The sequence below is a fragment of the Cucumis melo genome, chromosome 1 (genome assembly GCF_025177605.1).
Source record: "Cucumis melo cultivar AY chromosome 1, USDA_Cmelo_AY_1.0, whole genome shotgun sequence".
NCBI lineage: Eukaryota > Viridiplantae > Streptophyta > Magnoliopsida > Cucurbitales > Cucurbitaceae > Cucumis > Cucumis melo.
Window position 1 is genome coordinate 12,647,855 of NC_066857.1, and position 19,931 is coordinate 12,667,785.

The window sequence follows — 19,931 nt, forward strand, 5'->3', positions numbered from 1 at the left end:
AACTCAAGGGAGCATGATTCTGTCTTCAAGAAGATTCACTCACGAATTCTAGAGGAGCCTGAATGTGTTTAAGTTTTATATGGCTTTATAAACTTAAAGAGAGTCGTTATATAAGAAGAAAGTTTATTATTGTATTGTCAAATTATTAACTCCATTGAATCTTAATAATATTATTTATCTGAGCTAAGTAAGCTCCCCAGACGTAGGTGGCATTCACAGAACTAGGTTACCAAAGCTCTCTGTGTTATTTACTTCTGCTAAATCTTTAGTCATTCTTTCAGTTACTTGCTTTAGAATTAGTTAAAGGATATTCTGATTATCTCACGCTTTTTCAAAATAGAATGGAATGTCTTTGTATGAGGGATGTTGTTGTCGTCGAAGGATCCAAGTAATGGAATGCATATGTATAATGAATGCCTATCTCTATTGAACAAAAAAAATTAACTACATGCTTTTTACGTAGAGATTTCTTATATCCAATTCTTTTTGTATAATCTTTTCCCTAGCTATTGCATGTACATTAATGTATTGATTCAATTATCTTTTATGTGATAGTTACCAATTTTTATATACATTTCTATTCTTTTAACGACCTACCTATCGCTCTTATCATTATTTCCAAAGCATGATGTCGCTAACATTGGGTGACAACATAATTCTATGAACTATTTTTCTAACCATGGGGATACTCAATAATCTTTGGTCTTTCATATCGGGTGGTTGAAGTGTTGGGATTTATACCCTAAAGCCTCGTAGAATTAGTTATTTGATATCATGTTTATTTTTAAAAAAATATGCAATAATTAATTATCCATAACCCGAAAAAAAATCAAGTTTATTTCAAGTTTATAATCTTAAAGGTCTATGGTATATGAACTAAGGTTTGGTGCCTTATCCTGGTAATACTGTGGATACGATCACTTTGTAACTGTTACAAACGTTGTAAGTGTTATAAACAATTTGATCTCAACTATTCATGTGATGACATGGGAGTGAGGGTATCCTATATATTGAGTTTGTATAAGACTGGACCATGAAATACTTAATTTTTCATTGTAACACCATTAACCGAAGAGATTAATATTTTATACGATAATCATGTAACTCAATCTCAATTCTAAGTAAGGACTTCTGTCTATGAAGAGAATTATTTGAATTGTATGAGTGAGAGTGGTTCAAGACGTTGACTTAATTTTCCTACTATTTTGGAATTCACAAGATGTGACATATCTTCACAAGATGGAATTGATTTCAAGTCTTGAACATATCTTCACTTCCTCCTCCCCTTTAAGAAAAGTAGAGGAGTAGTTCCCTTAAGTGTTGATTTCAGGTCTTGAACAAAGGGTACTTACCCTCTCAATAACCCAAGAGGGACTTGATTCATGATAAAATCATAAGCAAATTATTCATTAGAGGGATTAACGTGGTACTTAAGGAGTAAGAGGGAATTAGAGGAGTAAAATAATTATTGGACTTAATTGTAATTACACACTATGTGAAGGATTGACTTACTATAATGGTTAATTTCATGGACGAAAAAATATTTTACAGTGTGAAGAGAGTAGTTGTGAATTTTTAGTGGAGTAACCCACCGTTAATGAATGCTCAATAACAATAATTAAAAAGCTTAATTAGTTAATGTTGAATCATTGAAGCTACAAATACGTAGGTCCATTAGAATTCCTACTGGCTCACAATGGGTTAACAAGGACCATTAAGTTTGTAAAAAATTTGAGTTTTTCACATTATATGAGAGAACAATATTAATGATACAATTATTTATGTATATACCTACATTATAATATAAAATTAATATAATGTATAATAATACATTATAAATTAAAGTTAACAAATTAGAGTCAAAATTAAACTGCATAATAAAGGAGCTTTGTTGTGTTTCAGTCAGATTCAAATAATAAATACTATGAATTAGATTCTCATTAAAGCTATAGTTTAAAAATAATAGAAAAAGATGAATATTAAAAATATAAGGAGAAATGTATATTTGAATGTACAGGTAATTAAAGGTAATTAAATACAAGACTCTAAATTATATGTATAAAAAATGAAAATGAAATTAATTAATTCTTTATTTTAATTAAATGAATGGTACTTCATTTTAATTAATAGTTAATTTAATTAAAATCATGCAAGTTCTTATAGTGGAGAATGACCCATGAACAAATACTTGTTATCGACTTTATCCTGGAAGTCAAAAAAAAAAAAACAAAAAACAAAAAACAAAAAACAAAAAACAAAACAAAACAAAAAACTCTCGATTTGTGTAACGCCCCAGTAGATTAGAGTTCCATTGTTCATCTCAAGAGTATTTTATTTTCTAAAGTGGTTATGAAATGAGATTTATTTTGACTTACACTTAATTAAGATTAAAATTTTCCTTGGTTGGTTATTTAATTGTTGAGGTTTAAGGGTGAAATAAATTAATTAATTGTGAAGCAACAAATTAATTAATGCCTTGGAAAGGGTCAATGGTGGCTTTAATGAAGAGAGAGAGAGGAGAGTTGCCATTGGACTAAAGTAGAAAAGAAATTAATAATAAAAGAAGAAAAGAAAGTAAATTGGTGTGGGTTTTATTTTATCTTTTTATTATTCTTTTATTCTTTTAAAAAGGGGGCATTGGGAGGCGTGAAACTCATCACCTTCCCAAGAAAACCCTAGCCCCACTTTGCTCCCACCACAGCCGCCGCCACTCTCCGCCGCCGCCGCACGCCGCCGCACGCCAGCTGCAAAATAACCCTCGGAGCCGGCCGTAGTAGAGCCGAACCACCATCCCAGCCGCGCCGCGTCTGCAAGCCGAATCCGGAGCCGCTCCTCATCCGCGCAGCCGAGCGCCGTATCTGCAGCCAGCCACGCCGCGCCGCGTAGATCCGACGCAGCGCAGCCGGAACTCGCCGAGACAGCCGAAGCCAACCAGCCGCGCGCCTGCAAGTCGAAACCGAGCCGCCGCCGAGCTTCCAGCCGCGTCGGAAAAATCGAGCAAGCCGATCTGTGCAGCCGAAGCTCGCCGCGCCGCGTCGATCTGAGAAGTTCAGCCAGCCGCGCCGCTCCGATCGAGCCGAAGGGAGCCGCTTCGATCCGCGCACAGCCGCCTCCCGCAGCCGCCACTCGAAGCCGATCCGCCGCGCGTGCCTCCAGCCGACGAACGAACCCGGAGCCGCTCCACGCCCGCGCGCCCGAAGCCGAAACCGAAGCCGCGCCGCGTCCAGCCCTCTCCGCATGTGAGCCGCGTCCGCGTGGGAAGCCGCGCCGCGCGTTTCCGCGAAGCCGAGCCGCATCTCCTCCCTGTTGCAAGCCGAGCCGCACGCGTAGCCTCCTGTACCGAGCCGAGCCGCGCCGGCGCCAAGCCGAGCCGATCCCTGTCCTCTTCCAGCCGAGCCGCCAGGACTAATTTGGCTCCTTCCACCTAATTTTTGGTAATTAAATCAATTATTTTGGGCATTATCCAGTAAGATTCAATATTTTGGGCACTAGTTAATTTAATTTGGAATTAAATTAGATCATTTTTCCTTAAGGGACGTCTTGGACCAAGTAAGTGCTGCAGCGCGGGAATTCTTCAGCAGGGGGGCTCGAGCACTGCAACCTCTCTAGGGTAAGTTATTTCAAATGAGTCTTGAACCGATAGTCGTTGGCGACCTAATTACGAATTTTGGCATATTAAACAGTTAGGACCTCGTCGCTTGGAAAGCGTACTGCCTCGCGGTTAGGACTCGTCAAGTAAATCTCCAGGTAAGAGATTCTACTACTAGCTCCATGCTTAGAAATATGAGATGATGTATACTCCAATTTTGCATGTTGAGGATTGGACGGAACGATGCCTGAAATCAATGTTAGTATGATGTAAATGACGGTATGGTTACACTATAGCCTGTTATGTGTGGCGAGAGCTGTTATAGCTATACGACGAATGTCGAGACGGAGAGGGCAGAGATGATTTATATGATATGTTATATGCTGATGCCATGTGTATGTATACTGCAATTTAGGGTACCTGTTAGCTTGATCTGTTAGAGTCATACCTGCATGGGTGTCCTTCGGGATCACCACCTATTGAGGACTGTGTGGTCCGACGGGACGCCAGTCTAGCATGGATATAGATATGACTCGAGTGACTCGACGGGGTCCTCGCATCCCGACTGTCCTAGGTGTCCCCCGGGGCACCGAAGACCAGAGTTACGTTCCTACGGGAGCGCATGATTGCACGTGTTCGGGAACGTGCCAGAGATTGGGTACCAGTTATCAGGACTCTAACAGGAAGTTAACAGGCACCTAGTGGGACTAGTAGTGGGTCCCTTACTGAGTATGTTTATACTCACTCTCTTCGTTTTATGTTTTCAGGTAGAGGACGGGGCAAGGGCAAGGGCAAGCTGGCGAGCGACCCGAAGTGAGACCGTGGAGGGCCATAGGGACTACCGCTTCCGCTTATTCTTATTTCAGATTTTCGCATTTGAATTTGAGTACTTTTCATCACTTACCATCTTTTATGTAGATAGGGCCCGAGTAGGATTTCAGAACGCTTTTACATTTTTGCATGACTACCTTGTTTAAATTTTATAAATAAAATTTCTTAAACCGTATGCGTTTTGAAATTTTTTTATGACTTAAACCACTTGTTCTATATTTGGTAATGACTTCGATTCAGTATAAGGAGTTGGGTCGTTACAGTTGGTATCAGAGCACAGTGTTTTAGGTTCTGTAGACTGACCTACGATGTAAGTCATTTTTTTTGTTTTGGTTTTACTTCACCCTATGGCTATACGGTCCTTCGGCACTCGCCAGGTATGTCTAAAGCCTTGCTAATGTTAAGATTACAATTTTGCCTGAATAGTCTAAGACCTAGATATAGGGTGTTAAGTTCTTGTGGTGAAAAGTTTGTTGGTGAATTTTAGGGAGAATGCCGCCACGTAGGGGTGCACGCCGAGGAGGTGGTAGGGGAGGCAGAGGAGCCGGTCGTGGCCAGCCGGAGGCGCCACCTGTTGCACCGGCAGTCGACCCAAACGCACCGGTCACCCAGGCGGATCTCGCCGCGATGGAGCAGCGTTATCAGGACATGCTGCAAGCTGCTTTGGCGCCTTTCCTTGCCGCCCAGCAGAACCAGGCCGCCCCTGCTCAGGCCCAGGCCGCCCCTGTTCAGGCTCAGGCCGTCGCTCCTCCAGCCCCTGAGGAAGCTCAACCAGTACCAGTTCAACTGTCGGCCGAGGCGAAACACTTACGGGATTTCAGGAAGTATAATCCCAAGACCTTTGACGGATCCATGGACAACCCCACAAAGGCCCAAATGTGGTTGACGTCCATAGAGACTATTTTCCGGTACATGAAGTGCCCAGAAGACCAGAAGGTGCAGTGTGCAGTCTTCTTCTTGGAGGACAAGGGCACCGCCTGGTGGGAGACCGCTGAGAGAATGCTGGGGGGCGATGTCAGCAAAATAACTTGGGAGCAGTTCAAGGAGAACTTCTATGCTAAGTTCTTCTCCGCCAATGTGAAGCACGCCAAGCTGCAAGAGTTCCTAAACTTGGAGCAAGGCGACATGACGGTAGAGCAGTACGACGCCGAGTTCGATATGCTGTCCCGCTTTGCTCCCGATATGGTAAGGGATGAGGCTGCCAGGACGGAGAAATTCGTTAGAGGACTCAGGCTAGACCTTCAGGGCATTGTCAGAGCCCTCCGCCCAGCCACGCATGCTGATGCACTACGTATAGCACTGGATTTGAGCCTGCCTGAGAGAGCCGATCTGTCTAAGGCTGCCGGCAGAGGGTCAGCCTTGGGACAGAAGAGAAAGGTTGAGACGCAGCCTGACGTAGCACCGCAGCGAACACTGAGGTCAGGAGGTGTCTTCCAGAGACACCGACGGGAGCTTGCAGCAGCCGGGAGGACTCTGAGAGAGCTACCCGCTTGTACTACCTGCGGGAGAGTCCACGGAGGTCGTTGCTTAGCTGGAAGTGGAGTCTGCTTCAGATGTAGACAGCCGGGGCACACTGCTGATGTGTGTCCTCGGAAACCCTTTGAGACGACACTGCCCCAGCCTTCTGCGTCCCAGCAGGGGAGAGTTTTCGCCACCACCCGGCAGGAGGCCGAGCGAGCTGGCACAGTGGTGACAGGTACGCTCCCAATTTTGGGGCATTATGCTTTTGTGCTATTCGACTCTGGGTCATCCCACTCGTTTATATCCTCCGTTTTCGTTCAGCATGTGGGTTTGGAGGTAGAGCCTTTGGGTAGTGTTTTGTCGGTTTCCACTCCATCTGGGGAGGTTCTGTTGTCCAAAGAACAAATAAAGGCATGTCGGGTAGAGATAGCGAATCGTATGTTAGACGTGACCTTGCTAGTGTTAGACATGCAGGATTTTGATGTGATACTAGGCATGGATTGGCTGTCAGCCAACCATGCAAATATAGACTGTTTTGGCAAGGAAGTTGTCTTTAACCCACCCTCCGAGGCTAGCTTCAAATTCAGGGGGGCAGGCATGGTATGTATACCCAAGGTCATCTCAGCCATGAAGGCTAGTAAACTACTCAGCCAGGGAACTTGGGGCATCTTGGCAAGCGTAGTGGATGTGAGAGAGCCAGAAGTTTCCCTATCTTCCGAACCAGTGGTAAGGGAGTACCCCGACGTTTTCCCAGACGAACTTCCAGGACTTCCGCCTCCCAGAGAAGTAGACTTCGCCATCGAGTTAGAGCCGGGCACTGCCCCTATCTCGAGGGCCCCTTACAGAATGGCTCCAGCCGAGCTAAAGGAGTTGAAGGTCCAGTTACAGGAGTTGCTGGACAAAGGCTTCATCCGGCCCAGTGTGTCGCCTTGGGGAGCCCCAGTATTGTTCGTGAAGAAGAAGGATGGGTCGATGCGCCTTTGTATTGACTACCGAGAGCTGAACAAGGTGACAGTCAAAAACCGCTACCCCTTGCCCAGGATTGACGACCTGTTCGATCAGTTGCAGGGAGCCACTGTCTTTTCCAAGATCGACCTGCGATCAGGCTATCACCAGTTGAGGATTAGGGACGGTGACATTCCCAAGACGGCCTTTCGATCGAGGTACGGACATTACGAATTCGTTGTGATGTCTTTCGGCTTGACTAACGCTCCTGCAGTATTCATGGATTTGATGAACAGGGTGTTTAAGGACTTTCTAGACTCGTTCGTCATAGTCTTCATTGACGACATCCTCATTTACTCAAAAACTGAGGCGGAGCACGAGAAGCACTTACACCAGGTTTTGGAGACCCTTCGAGCCAACAAGTTGTATGCCAAATTCTCCAAGTGTGAATTCTGGTTAAGGAAGGTGACGTTTCTTGGCCACGTGGTTTCCAGTGAGGGAGTTTCAGTAGATCCCGCAAAGATTGAAGCGGTGACCAACTGGACTCGACCGTCCACGGTTAGTGAAATTCGAAGTTTTCTGGGCTTGGCAGGTTACTACAGGAGGTTCGTGGAAGACTTCTCACGTATAGCCAGCCCGTTGACCCAGTTGACCAGAAAGGGAACCCCTTTTGTCTGGAGCCCAGCATGCGAGAGGAGCTTTCAGGAGCTCAAACAGAAGCTAGTGACTGCACCGGTCCTGACAGTGCCCGATGGTTCGGGAAACTTTGTAATCTATAGTGACGCCTCCAAGAAGGGACTGGGCTGTGTCCTGATGCAGCAAGGTAAGGTAGTTGCTTATGCCTCCCGCCAGTTGAAGATCCATGAGCAGAACTACCCTACCCATGACTTGGAGTTGGCAGCTGTAGTCTTTGCACTGAAGATATGGAGGCACTATCTGTACGGTGAGAAGATTCAGATTTACACCGACCATAAGAGCCTGAAGTACTTCTTCACTCAGAAGGAGTTGAACATGAGGCAGAGGAGGTGGCTCGAGTTGGTGAAAGACTACGACTGCGAGATCCTATACCACCCAGGCAAAGCAAATGTAGTGGCTGACGCGCTGAGTAGGAAAGTGGCACATTCAGCAGCGCTAATCACCAAGCAGACCCCCTTACTCAGAGATTTTGAGAGAGCCGAGATTGCAGTCTCAGTAGGTGAGGTTACCGCACAGTTGGCTCAGTTGACAGTTCAGCCAACCTTGAGGCAAAAGATCATTGCTGCTCAGCTGAATGATCCTTACTTGGCAGAGAAGCGTCGCATGGTAGAGACAGAGGAAGGTGAAGACTTCTCCATATCCTCTGACGGTGGCCTTATGTTTGAGGGACGCCTGTGTGTGCCGGAAGACAGCGCAGTTAAGACGGAGCTTTTGACTGAGGCCCACAGTTCCCCGTTTACCATGCACCCTGGGAGTACGAAGATGTACCAGGACTTAAGGAGTGTCTATTGGTGGAGGGGCATGAAGAGGGATGTGGCAGACTTTGTCAGTAGATGCTTGGTGTGCCAGCAGGTGAAGGCACCTAGGCAGCATCCAGCAGGGTTGTTGCAACCCTTGAGTGTGCCAGAGTGGAAGTGGGAGAGTGTGTCGATGGATTTTATTACGGGACTGCCCAAGACCCTAAGGGGCTACACGGTGATCTGGGTTGTGGTCGACAGACTCACGAAGTCGGCCCATTTCGTGCCAGGGAAATCCACTTACACTGCCAGTAAGTGGGGGCAGCTATATATGACAGAGATTGTGAGACTTCATGGAGTACCCGTATCCATCATTTCAGACAGAGACGCCCGTTTCACATCGAAGTTCTGGAAAGGGCTTCAACTTGCATTAGGTACGAGGTTGGACTTCAGCACGGCATTCCACCCTCAGACTGATGGTCAGACAGAGAGATTGAACCAGATTTTGGAAGACATGCTGCGAGCCTGCGTACTAGAGTTTTCAGGAAATTGGGACTCCCATCTGCATCTGATGGAGTTTGCCTATAACAACAGCTACCAGGCTACCATCGGTATGGCACCGTTCGAGGCTCTGTATGGCAAGTGCTGTAGATCCCCTGTCTGCTGGGGCGAGGTTGGAGAGCAGAGGATGCTAGGCCCCGAGTTAGTGCAGACGACCAACGCAGCCATACAGAAGATCCGAGCTCGTATGCTGACAGCCCAGAGCAGACAGAAGAGTTACGCTGATGTACGACGTAAGGACCTCGAGTTTGAAGTGGGAGATATGGTCTTTCTGAAGGTTGCACCCATGAAGGGTGTTTTGAGGTTCGCGAAGAAGGGGAAGCTGAGTCCACGCTTCGTAGGGCCGTTCGAGATTCTGGAGCGGATTGGCCCCGTGGCTTATCGCGTGGCGCTACCCCCGTCCCTTGCGGCAGTGCATGACGTATTCCATATCTCCATGCTGAGGAAATATGTCGCAGACCCAACACATGTGGTGGACTTCGAGCCACTACAGATTAGCGAGAACTTGAGCTACGAGGAGCAGCCTGTCGAGGTCCTGGCGAGGGAGGTTAAGAAGCTTCGCAGTCGAGAAATTCCACTGGTCAAAGTCCTTTGGCAGAACCATGAAGGGGAAGAGGCCACGTGGGAGAAAGAAGAGGACATGAGAGCCCAGTACCCCGAGCTGTTCGAGGATTAGAACTTTCGAGGACGAAAGTTCCCTAAGGAGGGAAGGTTGTAACGCCCCAGTAGATTAGAGTTCCATTGTTCATCTCAAGAGTATTTTATTTTCTAAAGTGGTTATGAAATGAGATTTATTTTGACTTACACTTAATTAAGATTAAAATTTTCCTTGGTTGGTTATTTAATTGTTGAGGTTTAAGGGTGAAATAAATTAATTAATTGTGAAGCAACAAATTAATTAATGCCTTGGAAAGGGTCAATGGTGGCTTTAATGAAGAGAGAGAGAGGAGAGTTGCCATTGGACTAAAGTAGAAAAGAAATTAATAATAAAAGAAGAAAAGAAAGTAAATTGGTGTGGGTTTTATTTTATCTTTTTATTATTCTTTTATTCTTTTAAAAAGGGGGCATTGGGAGGCGTGAAACTCATCACCTTCCCAAGAAAACCCTAGCCCCACTTTGCTCCCACCACAGCCGCCGCCACTCTCCGCCGCCGCCGCACGCCGCCGCACGCCAGCTGCAAAATAACCCTCGGAGCCGGCCGTAGTAGAGCCGAACCACCATCCCAGCCGCGCCGCGTCTGCAAGCCGAATCCGGAGCCGCTCCTCATCCGCGCAGCCGAGCGCCGTATCTGCAGCCAGCCACGCCGCGCCGCGTAGATCCGACGCAGCGCAGCCGGAACTCGCCGAGACAGCCGAAGCCAACCAGCCGCGCGCCTGCAAGTCGAAACCGAGCCGCCGCCGAGCTTCCAGCCGCGTCGGAAAAATCGAGCAAGCCGATCTGTGCAGCCGAAGCTCGCCGCGCCGCGTCGATCTGAGAAGTTCAGCCAGCCGCGCCGCTCCGATCGAGCCGAAGGGAGCCGCTTCGATCCGCGCACAGCCGCCTCCCGCAGCCGCCACTCGAAGCCGATCCGCCGCGCGTGCCTCCAGCCGACGAACGAACCCGGAGCCGCTCCACGCCCGCGCGCCCGAAGCCGAAACCGAAGCCGCGCCGCGTCCAGCCCTCTCCGCATGTGAGCCGCGTCCGCGTGGGAAGCCGCGCCGCGCGTTTCCGCGAAGCCGAGCCGCATCTCCTCCCTGTTGCAAGCCGAGCCGCACGCGTAGCCTCCTGTACCGAGCCGAGCCGCGCCTGCGCCAAGCCGAGCCGATCCCTGTCCTCTTCCAGCCGAGCCGCCAGGACTAATTTGGCTCCTTCCACCTAATTTTTGGTAATTAAATCAATTATTTTGGGCATTATCCAGTAAGATTCAATATTTTGGGCACTAGTTAATTTAATTTGGAATTAAATTAGATCATTTTTCCTTAAGGGACGTCTTGGACCAAGTAAGTGCTGCAGCGCGGGAATTCTTCAGCAGGGGGGCTCGAGCACTGCAACCTCTCTAGGGTAAGTTATTTCAAATGAGTCTTGAACCGATAGTCGTTGGCGACCTAATTACGAATTTTGGCATATTAAACAGTTAGGACCTCGTCGCTTGGAAAGCGTACTGCCTCGCGGTTAGGACTCGTCAAGTAAATCTCCAGGTAAGAGATTCTACTACTAGCTCCATGCTTAGAAATATGAGATGATGTATACTCCAATTTTGCATGTTGAGGATTGGACGGAACGATGCCTGAAATCAATGTTAGTATGATGTAAATGACGGTATGGTTACACTATAGCCTGTTATGTGTGGCGAGAGCTGTTATAGCTATACGACGAATGTCGAGACGGAGAGGGCAGAGATGATTTATATGATATGTTATATGCTGATGCCATGTGTATGTATACTGCAATTTAGGGTACCTGTTAGCTTGATCTGTTAGAGTCATACCTGCATGGGTGTCCTTCGGGATCACCACCTATTGAGGACTGTGTGGTCCGACGGGACGCCAGTCTAGCATGGATATAGATATGACTCGAGTGACTCGACGGGGTCCTCGCATCCCGACTGTCCTAGGTGTCCCCCGGGGCACCGAAGACCAGAGTTACGTTCCTACGGGAGCGCATGATTGCACGTGTTCGGGAACGTGCCAGAGATTGGGTACCAGTTATCAGGACTCTAACAGGAAGTTAACAGGCACCTAGTGGGACTAGTAGTGGGTCCCTTACTGAGTATGTTTATACTCACTCTCTTCGTTTTATGTTTTCAGGTAGAGGACGGGGCAAGGGCAAGGGCAAGCTGGCGAGCGACCCGAAGTGAGACCGTGGAGGGCCATAGGGACTACCGCTTCCGCTTATTCTTATTTCAGATTTTCGCATTTGAATTTGAGTACTTTTCATCACTTACCATCTTTTATGTAGATAGGGCCCGAGTAGGATTTCAGAACGCTTTTACATTTTTGCATGACTACCTTGTTTAAATTTTATAAATAAAATTTCTTAAACCGTATGCGTTTTGAAATTTTTTTATGACTTAAACCACTTGTTCTATATTTGGTAATGACTTCGATTCAGTATAAGGAGTTGGGTCGTTACAGTTGGTATCAGAGCACAGTGTTTTAGGTTCTGTAGACTGACCTACGATGTAAGTCATTTTTTTTGTTTTGGTTTTACTTCACCCTATGGCTATACGGTCCTTCGGCACTCGCCAGCTATGTCTAAAGCCTTGCTAATGTTAAGATTACAATTTTGCCTGAATAGTCTAAGACCTAGATATAGGGTGTTAAGTTCTTGTGGTGAAAAGTTTGTTGGTGAATTTTAGGGAGAATGCCGCCACGTAGGGGTGCACGCCGAGGAGGTGGTAGGGGAGGCAGAGGAGCCGGTCGTGGCCAGCCGGAGGCGCCACCTGTTGCACCGGCAGTCGACCCAAACGCACCGGTCACCCAGGCGGATCTCGCCGCGATGGAGCAGCGTTATCAGGACATGCTGCAAGCTGCTTTGGCGCCTTTCCTTGCCGCCCAGCAGAACCAGGCCGCCCCTGCTCAGGCCCAGGCCGCCCCTGTTCAGGCTCAGGCCGTCGCTCCTCCAGCCCCTGAGGAAGCTCAACCAGTACCAGTTCAACTGTCGGCCGAGGCGAAACACTTACGGGATTTCAGGAAGTATAATCCCAAGACCTTTGACGGATCCATGGACAACCCCACAAAGGCCCAAATGTGGTTGACGTCCATAGAGACTATTTTCCGGTACATGAAGTGCCCAGAAGACCAGAAGGTGCAGTGTGCAGTCTTCTTCTTGGAGGACAAGGGCACCGCCTGGTGGGAGACCGCTGAGAGAATGCTGGGGGGCGATGTCAGCAAAATAACTTGGGAGCAGTTCAAGGAGAACTTCTATGCTAAGTTCTTCTCCGCCAATGTGAAGCACGCCAAGCTGCAAGAGTTCCTAAACTTGGAGCAAGGCGACATGACGGTAGAGCAGTACGACGCCGAGTTCGATATGCTGTCCCGCTTTGCTCCCGATATGGTAAGGGATGAGGCTGCCAGGACGGAGAAATTCGTTAGAGGACTCAGGCTAGACCTTCAGGGCATTGTCAGAGCCCTCCGCCCAGCCACGCATGCTGATGCACTACGTATAGCACTGGATTTGAGCCTGCCTGAGAGAGCCGATCTGTCTAAGGCTGCCGGCAGAGGGTCAGCCTTGGGACAGAAGAGAAAGGTTGAGACGCAGCCTGACGTAGCACCGCAGCGAACACTGAGGTCAGGAGGTGTCTTCCAGAGACACCGACGGGAGCTTGCAGCAGCCGGGAGGACTCTGAGAGAGCTACCCGCTTGTACTACCTGCGGGAGAGTCCACGGAGGTCGTTGCTTAGCTGGAAGTGGAGTCTGCTTCAGATGTAGACAGCCGGGGCACACTGCTGATGTGTGTCCTCGGAAACCCTTTGAGACGACACTGCCCCAGCCTTCTGCGTCCCAGCAGGGGAGAGTTTTCGCCACCACCCGGCAGGAGGCCGAGCGAGCTGGCACAGTGGTGACAGGTACGCTCCCAATTTTGGGGCATTATGCTTTTGTGCTATTCGACTCTGGGTCATCCCACTCGTTTATATCCTCCGTTTTCGTTCAGCATGTGGGTTTGGAGGTAGAGCCTTTGGGTAGTGTTTTGTCGGTTTCCACTCCATCTGGGGAGGTTCTGTTGTCCAAAGAACAAATAAAGGCATGTCGGGTAGAGATAGCGAATCGTATGTTAGACGTGACCTTGCTAGTGTTAGACATGCAGGATTTTGATGTGATACTAGGCATGGATTGGCTGTCAGCCAACCATGCAAATATAGACTGTTTTGGCAAGGAAGTTGTCTTTAACCCACCCTCCGAGGCTAGCTTCAAATTCAGGGGGGCAGGCATGGTATGTATACCCAAGGTCATCTCAGCCATGAAGGCTAGTAAACTACTCAGCCAGGGAACTTGGGGCATCTTGGCAAGCGTAGTGGATGTGAGAGAGCCAGAAGTTTCCCTATCTTCCGAACCAGTGGTAAGGGAGTACCCCGACGTTTTCCCAGACGAACTTCCAGGACTTCCGCCTCCCAGAGAAGTAGACTTCGCCATCGAGTTAGAGCCGGGCACTGCCCCTATCTCGAGGGCCCCTTACAGAATGGCTCCAGCCGAGCTAAAGGAGTTGAAGGTCCAGTTACAGGAGTTGCTGGACAAAGGCTTCATCCGGCCCAGTGTGTCGCCTTGGGGAGCCCCAGTATTGTTCGTGAAGAAGAAGGATGGGTCGATGCGCCTTTGTATTGACTACCGAGAGCTGAACAAGGTGACAGTCAAAAACCGCTACCCCTTGCCCAGGATTGACGACCTGTTCGATCAGTTGCAGGGAGCCACTGTCTTTTCCAAGATCGACCTGCGATCAGGCTATCACCAGTTGAGGATTAGGGACGGTGACATTCCCAAGACGGCCTTTCGATCGAGGTACGGACATTACGAATTCGTTGTGATGTCTTTCGGCTTGACTAACGCTCCTGCAGTATTCATGGATTTGATGAACAGGGTGTTTAAGGACTTTCTAGACTCGTTCGTCATAGTCTTCATTGACGACATCCTCATTTACTCAAAAACTGAGGCGGAGCACGAGAAGCACTTACACCAGGTTTTGGAGACCCTTCGAGCCAACAAGTTGTATGCCAAATTCTCCAAGTGTGAATTCTGGTTAAGGAAGGTGACGTTTCTTGGCCACGTGGTTTCCAGTGAGGGAGTTTCAGTAGATCCCGCAAAGATTGAAGCGGTGACCAACTGGACTCGACCGTCCACGGTTAGTGAAATTCGAAGTTTTCTGGGCTTGGCAGGTTACTACAGGAGGTTCGTGGAAGACTTCTCACGTATAGCCAGCCCGTTGACCCAGTTGACCAGAAAGGGAACCCCTTTTGTCTGGAGCCCAGCATGCGAGAGGAGCTTTCAGGAGCTCAAACAGAAGCTAGTGACTGCACCGGTCCTGACAGTGCCCGATGGTTCGGGAAACTTTGTAATCTATAGTGACGTCTCCAAGAAGGGACTGGGCTGTGTCCTGATGCAGCAAGGTAAGGTAGTTGCTTATGCCTCCCGCCAGTTGAAGATCCATGAGCAGAACTACCCTACCCATGACTTGGAGTTGGCAGCTGTAGTCTTTGCACTGAAGATATGGAGGCACTATCTGTACGGTGAGAAGATTCAGATTTACACCGACCATAAGAGCCTGAAGTACTTCTTCACTCAGAAGGAGTTGAACATGAGGCAGAGGAGGTGGCTCGAGTTGGTGAAAGACTACGACTGCGAGATCCTATACCACCCAGGCAAAGCAAATGTAGTGGCTGACGCGCTGAGTAGGAAAGTGGCACATTCAGCAGCGCTAATCACCAAGCAGACCCCCTTACTCAGAGATTTTGAGAGAGCCGAGATTGCAGTCTCAGTAGGTGAGGTTACCGCACAGTTGGCTCAGTTGACAGTTCAGCCAACCTTGAGGCAAAAGATCATTGCTGCTCAGCTGAATGATCCTTACTTGGCAGAGAAGCGTCGCATGGTAGAGACAGAGGAAGGTGAAGACTTCTCCATATCCTCTGACGGTGGCCTTATGTTTGAGGGACGCCTGTGTGTGCCGGAAGACAGCGCAGTTAAGACGGAGCTTTTGACTGAGGCCCACAGTTCCCCGTTTACCATGCACCCTGGGAGTACGAAGATGTACCAGGACTTAAGGAGTGTCTATTGGTGGAGGGGCATGAAGAGGGATGTGGCAGACTTTGTCAGTAGATGCTTGGTGTGCCAGCAGGTGAAGGCACCTAGGCAGCATCCAGCAGGGTTGTTGCAACCCTTGAGTGTGCCAGAGTGGAAGTGGGAGAGTGTGTCGATGGATTTTATTACGGGACTGCCCAAGACCCTAAGGGGCTACACGGTGATCTGGGTTGTGGTCGACAGACTCACGAAGTCGGCCCATTTCGTGCCAGGGAAATCCACTTACACTGCCAGTAAGTGGGGGCAGCTATATATGACAGAGATTGTGAGACTTCATGGAGTACCCGTATCCATCATTTCAGACAGAGACGCCCGTTTCACATCGAAGTTCTGGAAAGGGCTTCAACTTGCATTAGGTACGAGGTTGGACTTCAGCACGGCATTCCACCCTCAGACTGATGGTCAGACAGAGAGATTGAACCAGATTTTGGAAGACATGCTGCGAGCCTGCGTACTAGAGTTTTCAGGAAATTGGGACTCCCATCTGCATCTGATGGAGTTTGCCTATAACAACAGCTACCAGGCTACCATCGGTATGGCACCGTTCGAGGCTCTGTATGGCAAGTGCTGTAGATCCCCTGTCTGCTGGGGCGAGGTTGGAGAGCAGAGGATGCTAGGCCCCGAGTTAGTGCAGACGACCAACGCAGCCATACAGAAGATCCGAGCTCGTATGCTGACAGCCCAGAGCAGACAGAAGAGTTACGCTGATGTACGACGTAAGGACCTCGAGTTTGAAGTGGGAGATATGGTCTTTCTGAAGGTTGCACCCATGAAGGGTGTTTTGAGGTTCGCGAAGAAGGGGAAGCTGAGTCCACGCTTCGTAGGGCCGTTCGAGATTCTGGAGCGGATTGGCCCCGTGGCTTATCGCGTGGCGCTACCCCCGTCCCTTGCGGCAGTGCATGACGTATTCCATATCTCCATGCTGAGGAAATATGTCGCAGACCCAACACATGTGGTGGACTTCGAGCCACTACAGATTAGCGAGAACTTGAGCTACGAGGAGCAGCCTGTCGAGGTCCTGGCGAGGGAGGTTAAGAAGCTTCGCAGTCGAGAAATTCCACTGGTCAAAGTCCTTTGGCAGAACCATGAAGGGGAAGAGGCCACGTGGGAGAAAGAAGAGGACATGAGAGCCCAGTACCCCGAGCTGTTCGAGGATTAGAACTTTCGAGGACGAAAGTTCCCTAAGGAGGGAAGGTTGTAACGCCCCAGTAGATTAGAGTTCCATTGTTCATCTCAAGAGTATTTTATTTTCTAAAGTGGTTATGAAATGAGATTTATTTTGACTTACACTTAATTAAGATTAAAATTTTCCTTGGTTGGTTATTTAATTGTTGAGGTTTAAGGGTGAAATAAATTAATTAATTGTGAAGCAACAAATTAATTAATGCCTTGGAAAGGGTCAATGGTGGCTTTAATGAAGAGAGAGAGAGGAGAGTTGCCATTGGACTAAAGTAGAAAAGAAATTAATAATAAAAGAAGAAAAGAAAGTAAATTGGTGTGGGTTTTATTTTATCTTTTTATTATTCTTTTATTCTTTTAAAAAGGGGGCATTGGGAGGCGTGAAACTCATCACCTTCCCAAGAAAACCCTAGCCCCACTTTGCTCCCACCACAGCCGCCGCCACTCTCCGCCGCCGCCGCACGCCGCCGCACGCCAGCTGCAAAATAACCCTCGGAGCCGGCCGTAGTAGAGCCGAACCACCATCCCAGCCGCGCCGCGTCTGCAAGCCGAATCCGGAGCCGCTCCTCATCCGCGCAGCCGAGCGCCGTATCTGCAGCCAGCCACGCCGCGCCGCGTAGATCCGACGCAGCGCAGCCGGAACTCGCCGAGACAGCCGAAGCCAACCAGCCGCGCGCCTGCAAGTCGAAACCGAGCCGCCGCCGAGCTTCCAGCCGCGTCGGAAAAATCGAGCAAGCCGATCTGTGCAGCCGAAGCTCGCCGCGCCGCGTCGATCTGAGAAGTTCAGCCAGCCGCGCCGCTCCGATCGAGCCGAAGGGAGCCGCTTCGATCCGCGCACAGCCGCCTCCCGCAGCCGCCACTCGAAGCCGATCCGCCGCGCGTGCCTCCAGCCGACGAACGAACCCGGAGCCGCTCCACGCCCGCGCGCCCGAAGCCGAAACCGAAGCCGCGCCGCGTCCAGCCCTCTCCGCATGTGAGCCGCGTCCGCGTGGGAAGCCGCGCCGCGCGTTTCCGCGAAGCCGAGCCGCATCTCCTTCCTGTTGCAAGCCGAGCCGCACGCGTAGCCTCCTGTACCGAGCCGAGCCGCGCCTGCGCCAAGCCGAGCCGATCCCTGTCCTCTTCCAGCCGAGCCGCCAGGACTAATTTGGCTCCTTCCACCTAATTTTTGGTAATTAAATCAATTATTTTGGGCATTATCCAGTAAGATTCAATATTTTGGGCACTAGTTAATTTAATTTGGAATTAAATTAGATCATTTTTCCTTAAGGGACGTCTTGGACCAAGTAAGTGCTGCAGCGCGGGAATTCTTCAGCAGGGGGGCTCGAGCACTGCAACCTCTCTAGGGTAAGTTATTTCAAATGAGTCTTGAACCGATAGTCGTTGGCGACCTAATTACGAATTTTGGCATATTAAACAGTTAGGACCTCGTCGCTTGGAAAGCGTACTGCCTCGCGGTTAGGACTCGTCAAGTAAATCTCCAGGTAAGAGATTCTACTACTAGCTCCATGCTTAGAAATATGAGATGATGTATACTCCAATTTTGCATGTTGAGGATTGGACGGAACGATGCCTGAAATCAATGTTAGTATGATGTAAATGACGGTATGGTTACACTATAGCCTGTTATGTGTGGCGAGAGCTGTTATAGCTATACGACGAATGTCGAGACGGAGAGGGCAGAGATGATTTATATGATATGTTATATGCTGATGCCATGTGTATGTATACTGCAATTTAGGGTACCTGTTAGCTTGATCTGTTAGAGTCGTACCTGCATGGGTGTCCTTCGGGATCACCACCTATTGAGGACTGTGTGGTCCGACGGGACGCCAGTCTAGCATGGATATAGATATGACTCGAGTGACTCGACGGGGTCCTCGCATCCCGACTGTCTTAGGTGTCCCCCGGGGCACCGAAGACCAGAGTTACGTTCCTATGGGAGCGCATGATTGCACGTGTTCGGGAACGTGCCAGAGATTGGGTACCAGTTATCAGGACTCTAACAGGAAGTTAACAGGCACCTAGTGGGACTAGTAGTGGGTCCCTTACTGAGTATGTTTATACTCACTCTCTTCGTTTTATGTTTTCAGGTAGAGGACGGGGCAAGGGCAAGGGCAAGCTGGCGAGCGACCCGAAGTGAGACCGTGGAGGGCCATAGGGACTACCGCTTCCGCTTATTCTTATTTCAGATTTTCGCATTTGAATTTGAGTACTTTTCATCACTTACCATCTTTTATGTAGATAGGGCCCGAGTAGGATTTCAGAACGCTTTTACATTTTTGCATGACTACCTTGTTTAAATTTTATAAATAAAATTTCTTAAACCGTATGCGTTTTGAAATTTTTTTATGACTTAAACCACTTGTTCTATATTTGGTAATGACTTCGATTCAGTATAAGGAGTTGGGTCGTTACAATTTGAATAGAAATATCTCGATGCTTTGGTGTCAAGAATGCAATCAAATTTGTTTTCCACTAGATTTGCCTCCATAGACAACCACATCAGCAAGAATGTCATTTTGTTCCGTAAGATAGGCATGTGGATTTTGTTGTTGATCTGGACTTCTTTTTCTATTGCACCAATAGATTTCGTGTATCCACCAAATCCAGCAAATTATTTCTTTTTCTTTTTGGATCTTCCAACCATCAACTTTATGATGTCCCTTCTTTCGAGCAAAACTATTTTTGTGAGGCTGCTTACTGTTGTTATTAAACCTGTTTTTGTTAACAACAGATGACTCAACCAGATTAGCCTTAGCTAAATTTAAACTTTTAGAAATTAGCTTATCTTCTTGTCGATATTCACCTCTTTTGTCCGCATGTGAGTAATTTGTTTATGTAGCGTTAGGTCATTCTTCTTATGCTCCAGATGATTTCTATAGTCACTTCAAGATGGTAGAAGTTTCTCGAGCAATACATTAGCAGAGAGGATTTCGCCCATCTTCATACTTTCAGAAAAAACATTAGCCACTAGATTCTTGTATTCATGAATCTGGTCCACAATTGGTTTCTCATTCGTCATTTGGAATTACAGTCATTTTTTAACAACATACTTCTTTTGTCCTGCATCATCTCCTCTATATCTTGACTCTAAAGTGTCCTATATAACCCTAACTGATTTCAAGATCATGAACATATCAAATAACGAGTACGTCATGATTGAAG

General features: G+C 48.3%; 1 protein-coding gene across 10 annotated transcripts; it reads left to right on the plus strand.

The window, feature by feature from the left end:
- The first annotated feature begins 4,951 nt into the window (after positions 1–4,951).
- LOC127148222 (uncharacterized) lies at positions 4,952–19,095 on the plus strand. 10 transcript variants are annotated; one of them, XR_007819063.1, is made up of 4 exons: positions 10,509–10,684; positions 10,784–10,860; positions 10,934–10,997; positions 18,857–19,095. XR_007819063.1 is itself a non-coding variant. In XM_051081549.1 (2 exons), the coding sequence occupies exons 1-2, from the start codon at positions 5,048–5,050 to the stop codon at positions 11,654–11,656; spliced, it is 1,119 nt and encodes a 372-aa protein (XP_050937506.1). In that variant the 5' UTR covers positions 4,952–5,047; the 3' UTR covers positions 11,657–11,845. The 10 variants fall into 10 exon arrangements, 2 of the variants coding, with proteins under 2 accessions (XP_050937506.1, XP_050937503.1); XR_007819065.1 differs by lacking the exon at positions 10,934–10,997 and adding an exon at positions 18,184–18,247; XR_007819062.1 differs by lacking the exons at positions 10,784–10,860; positions 10,934–10,997 and adding exons at positions 18,034–18,110; positions 18,184–18,247.
- Positions 19,096–19,931: the final 836 nt, after the last annotated feature.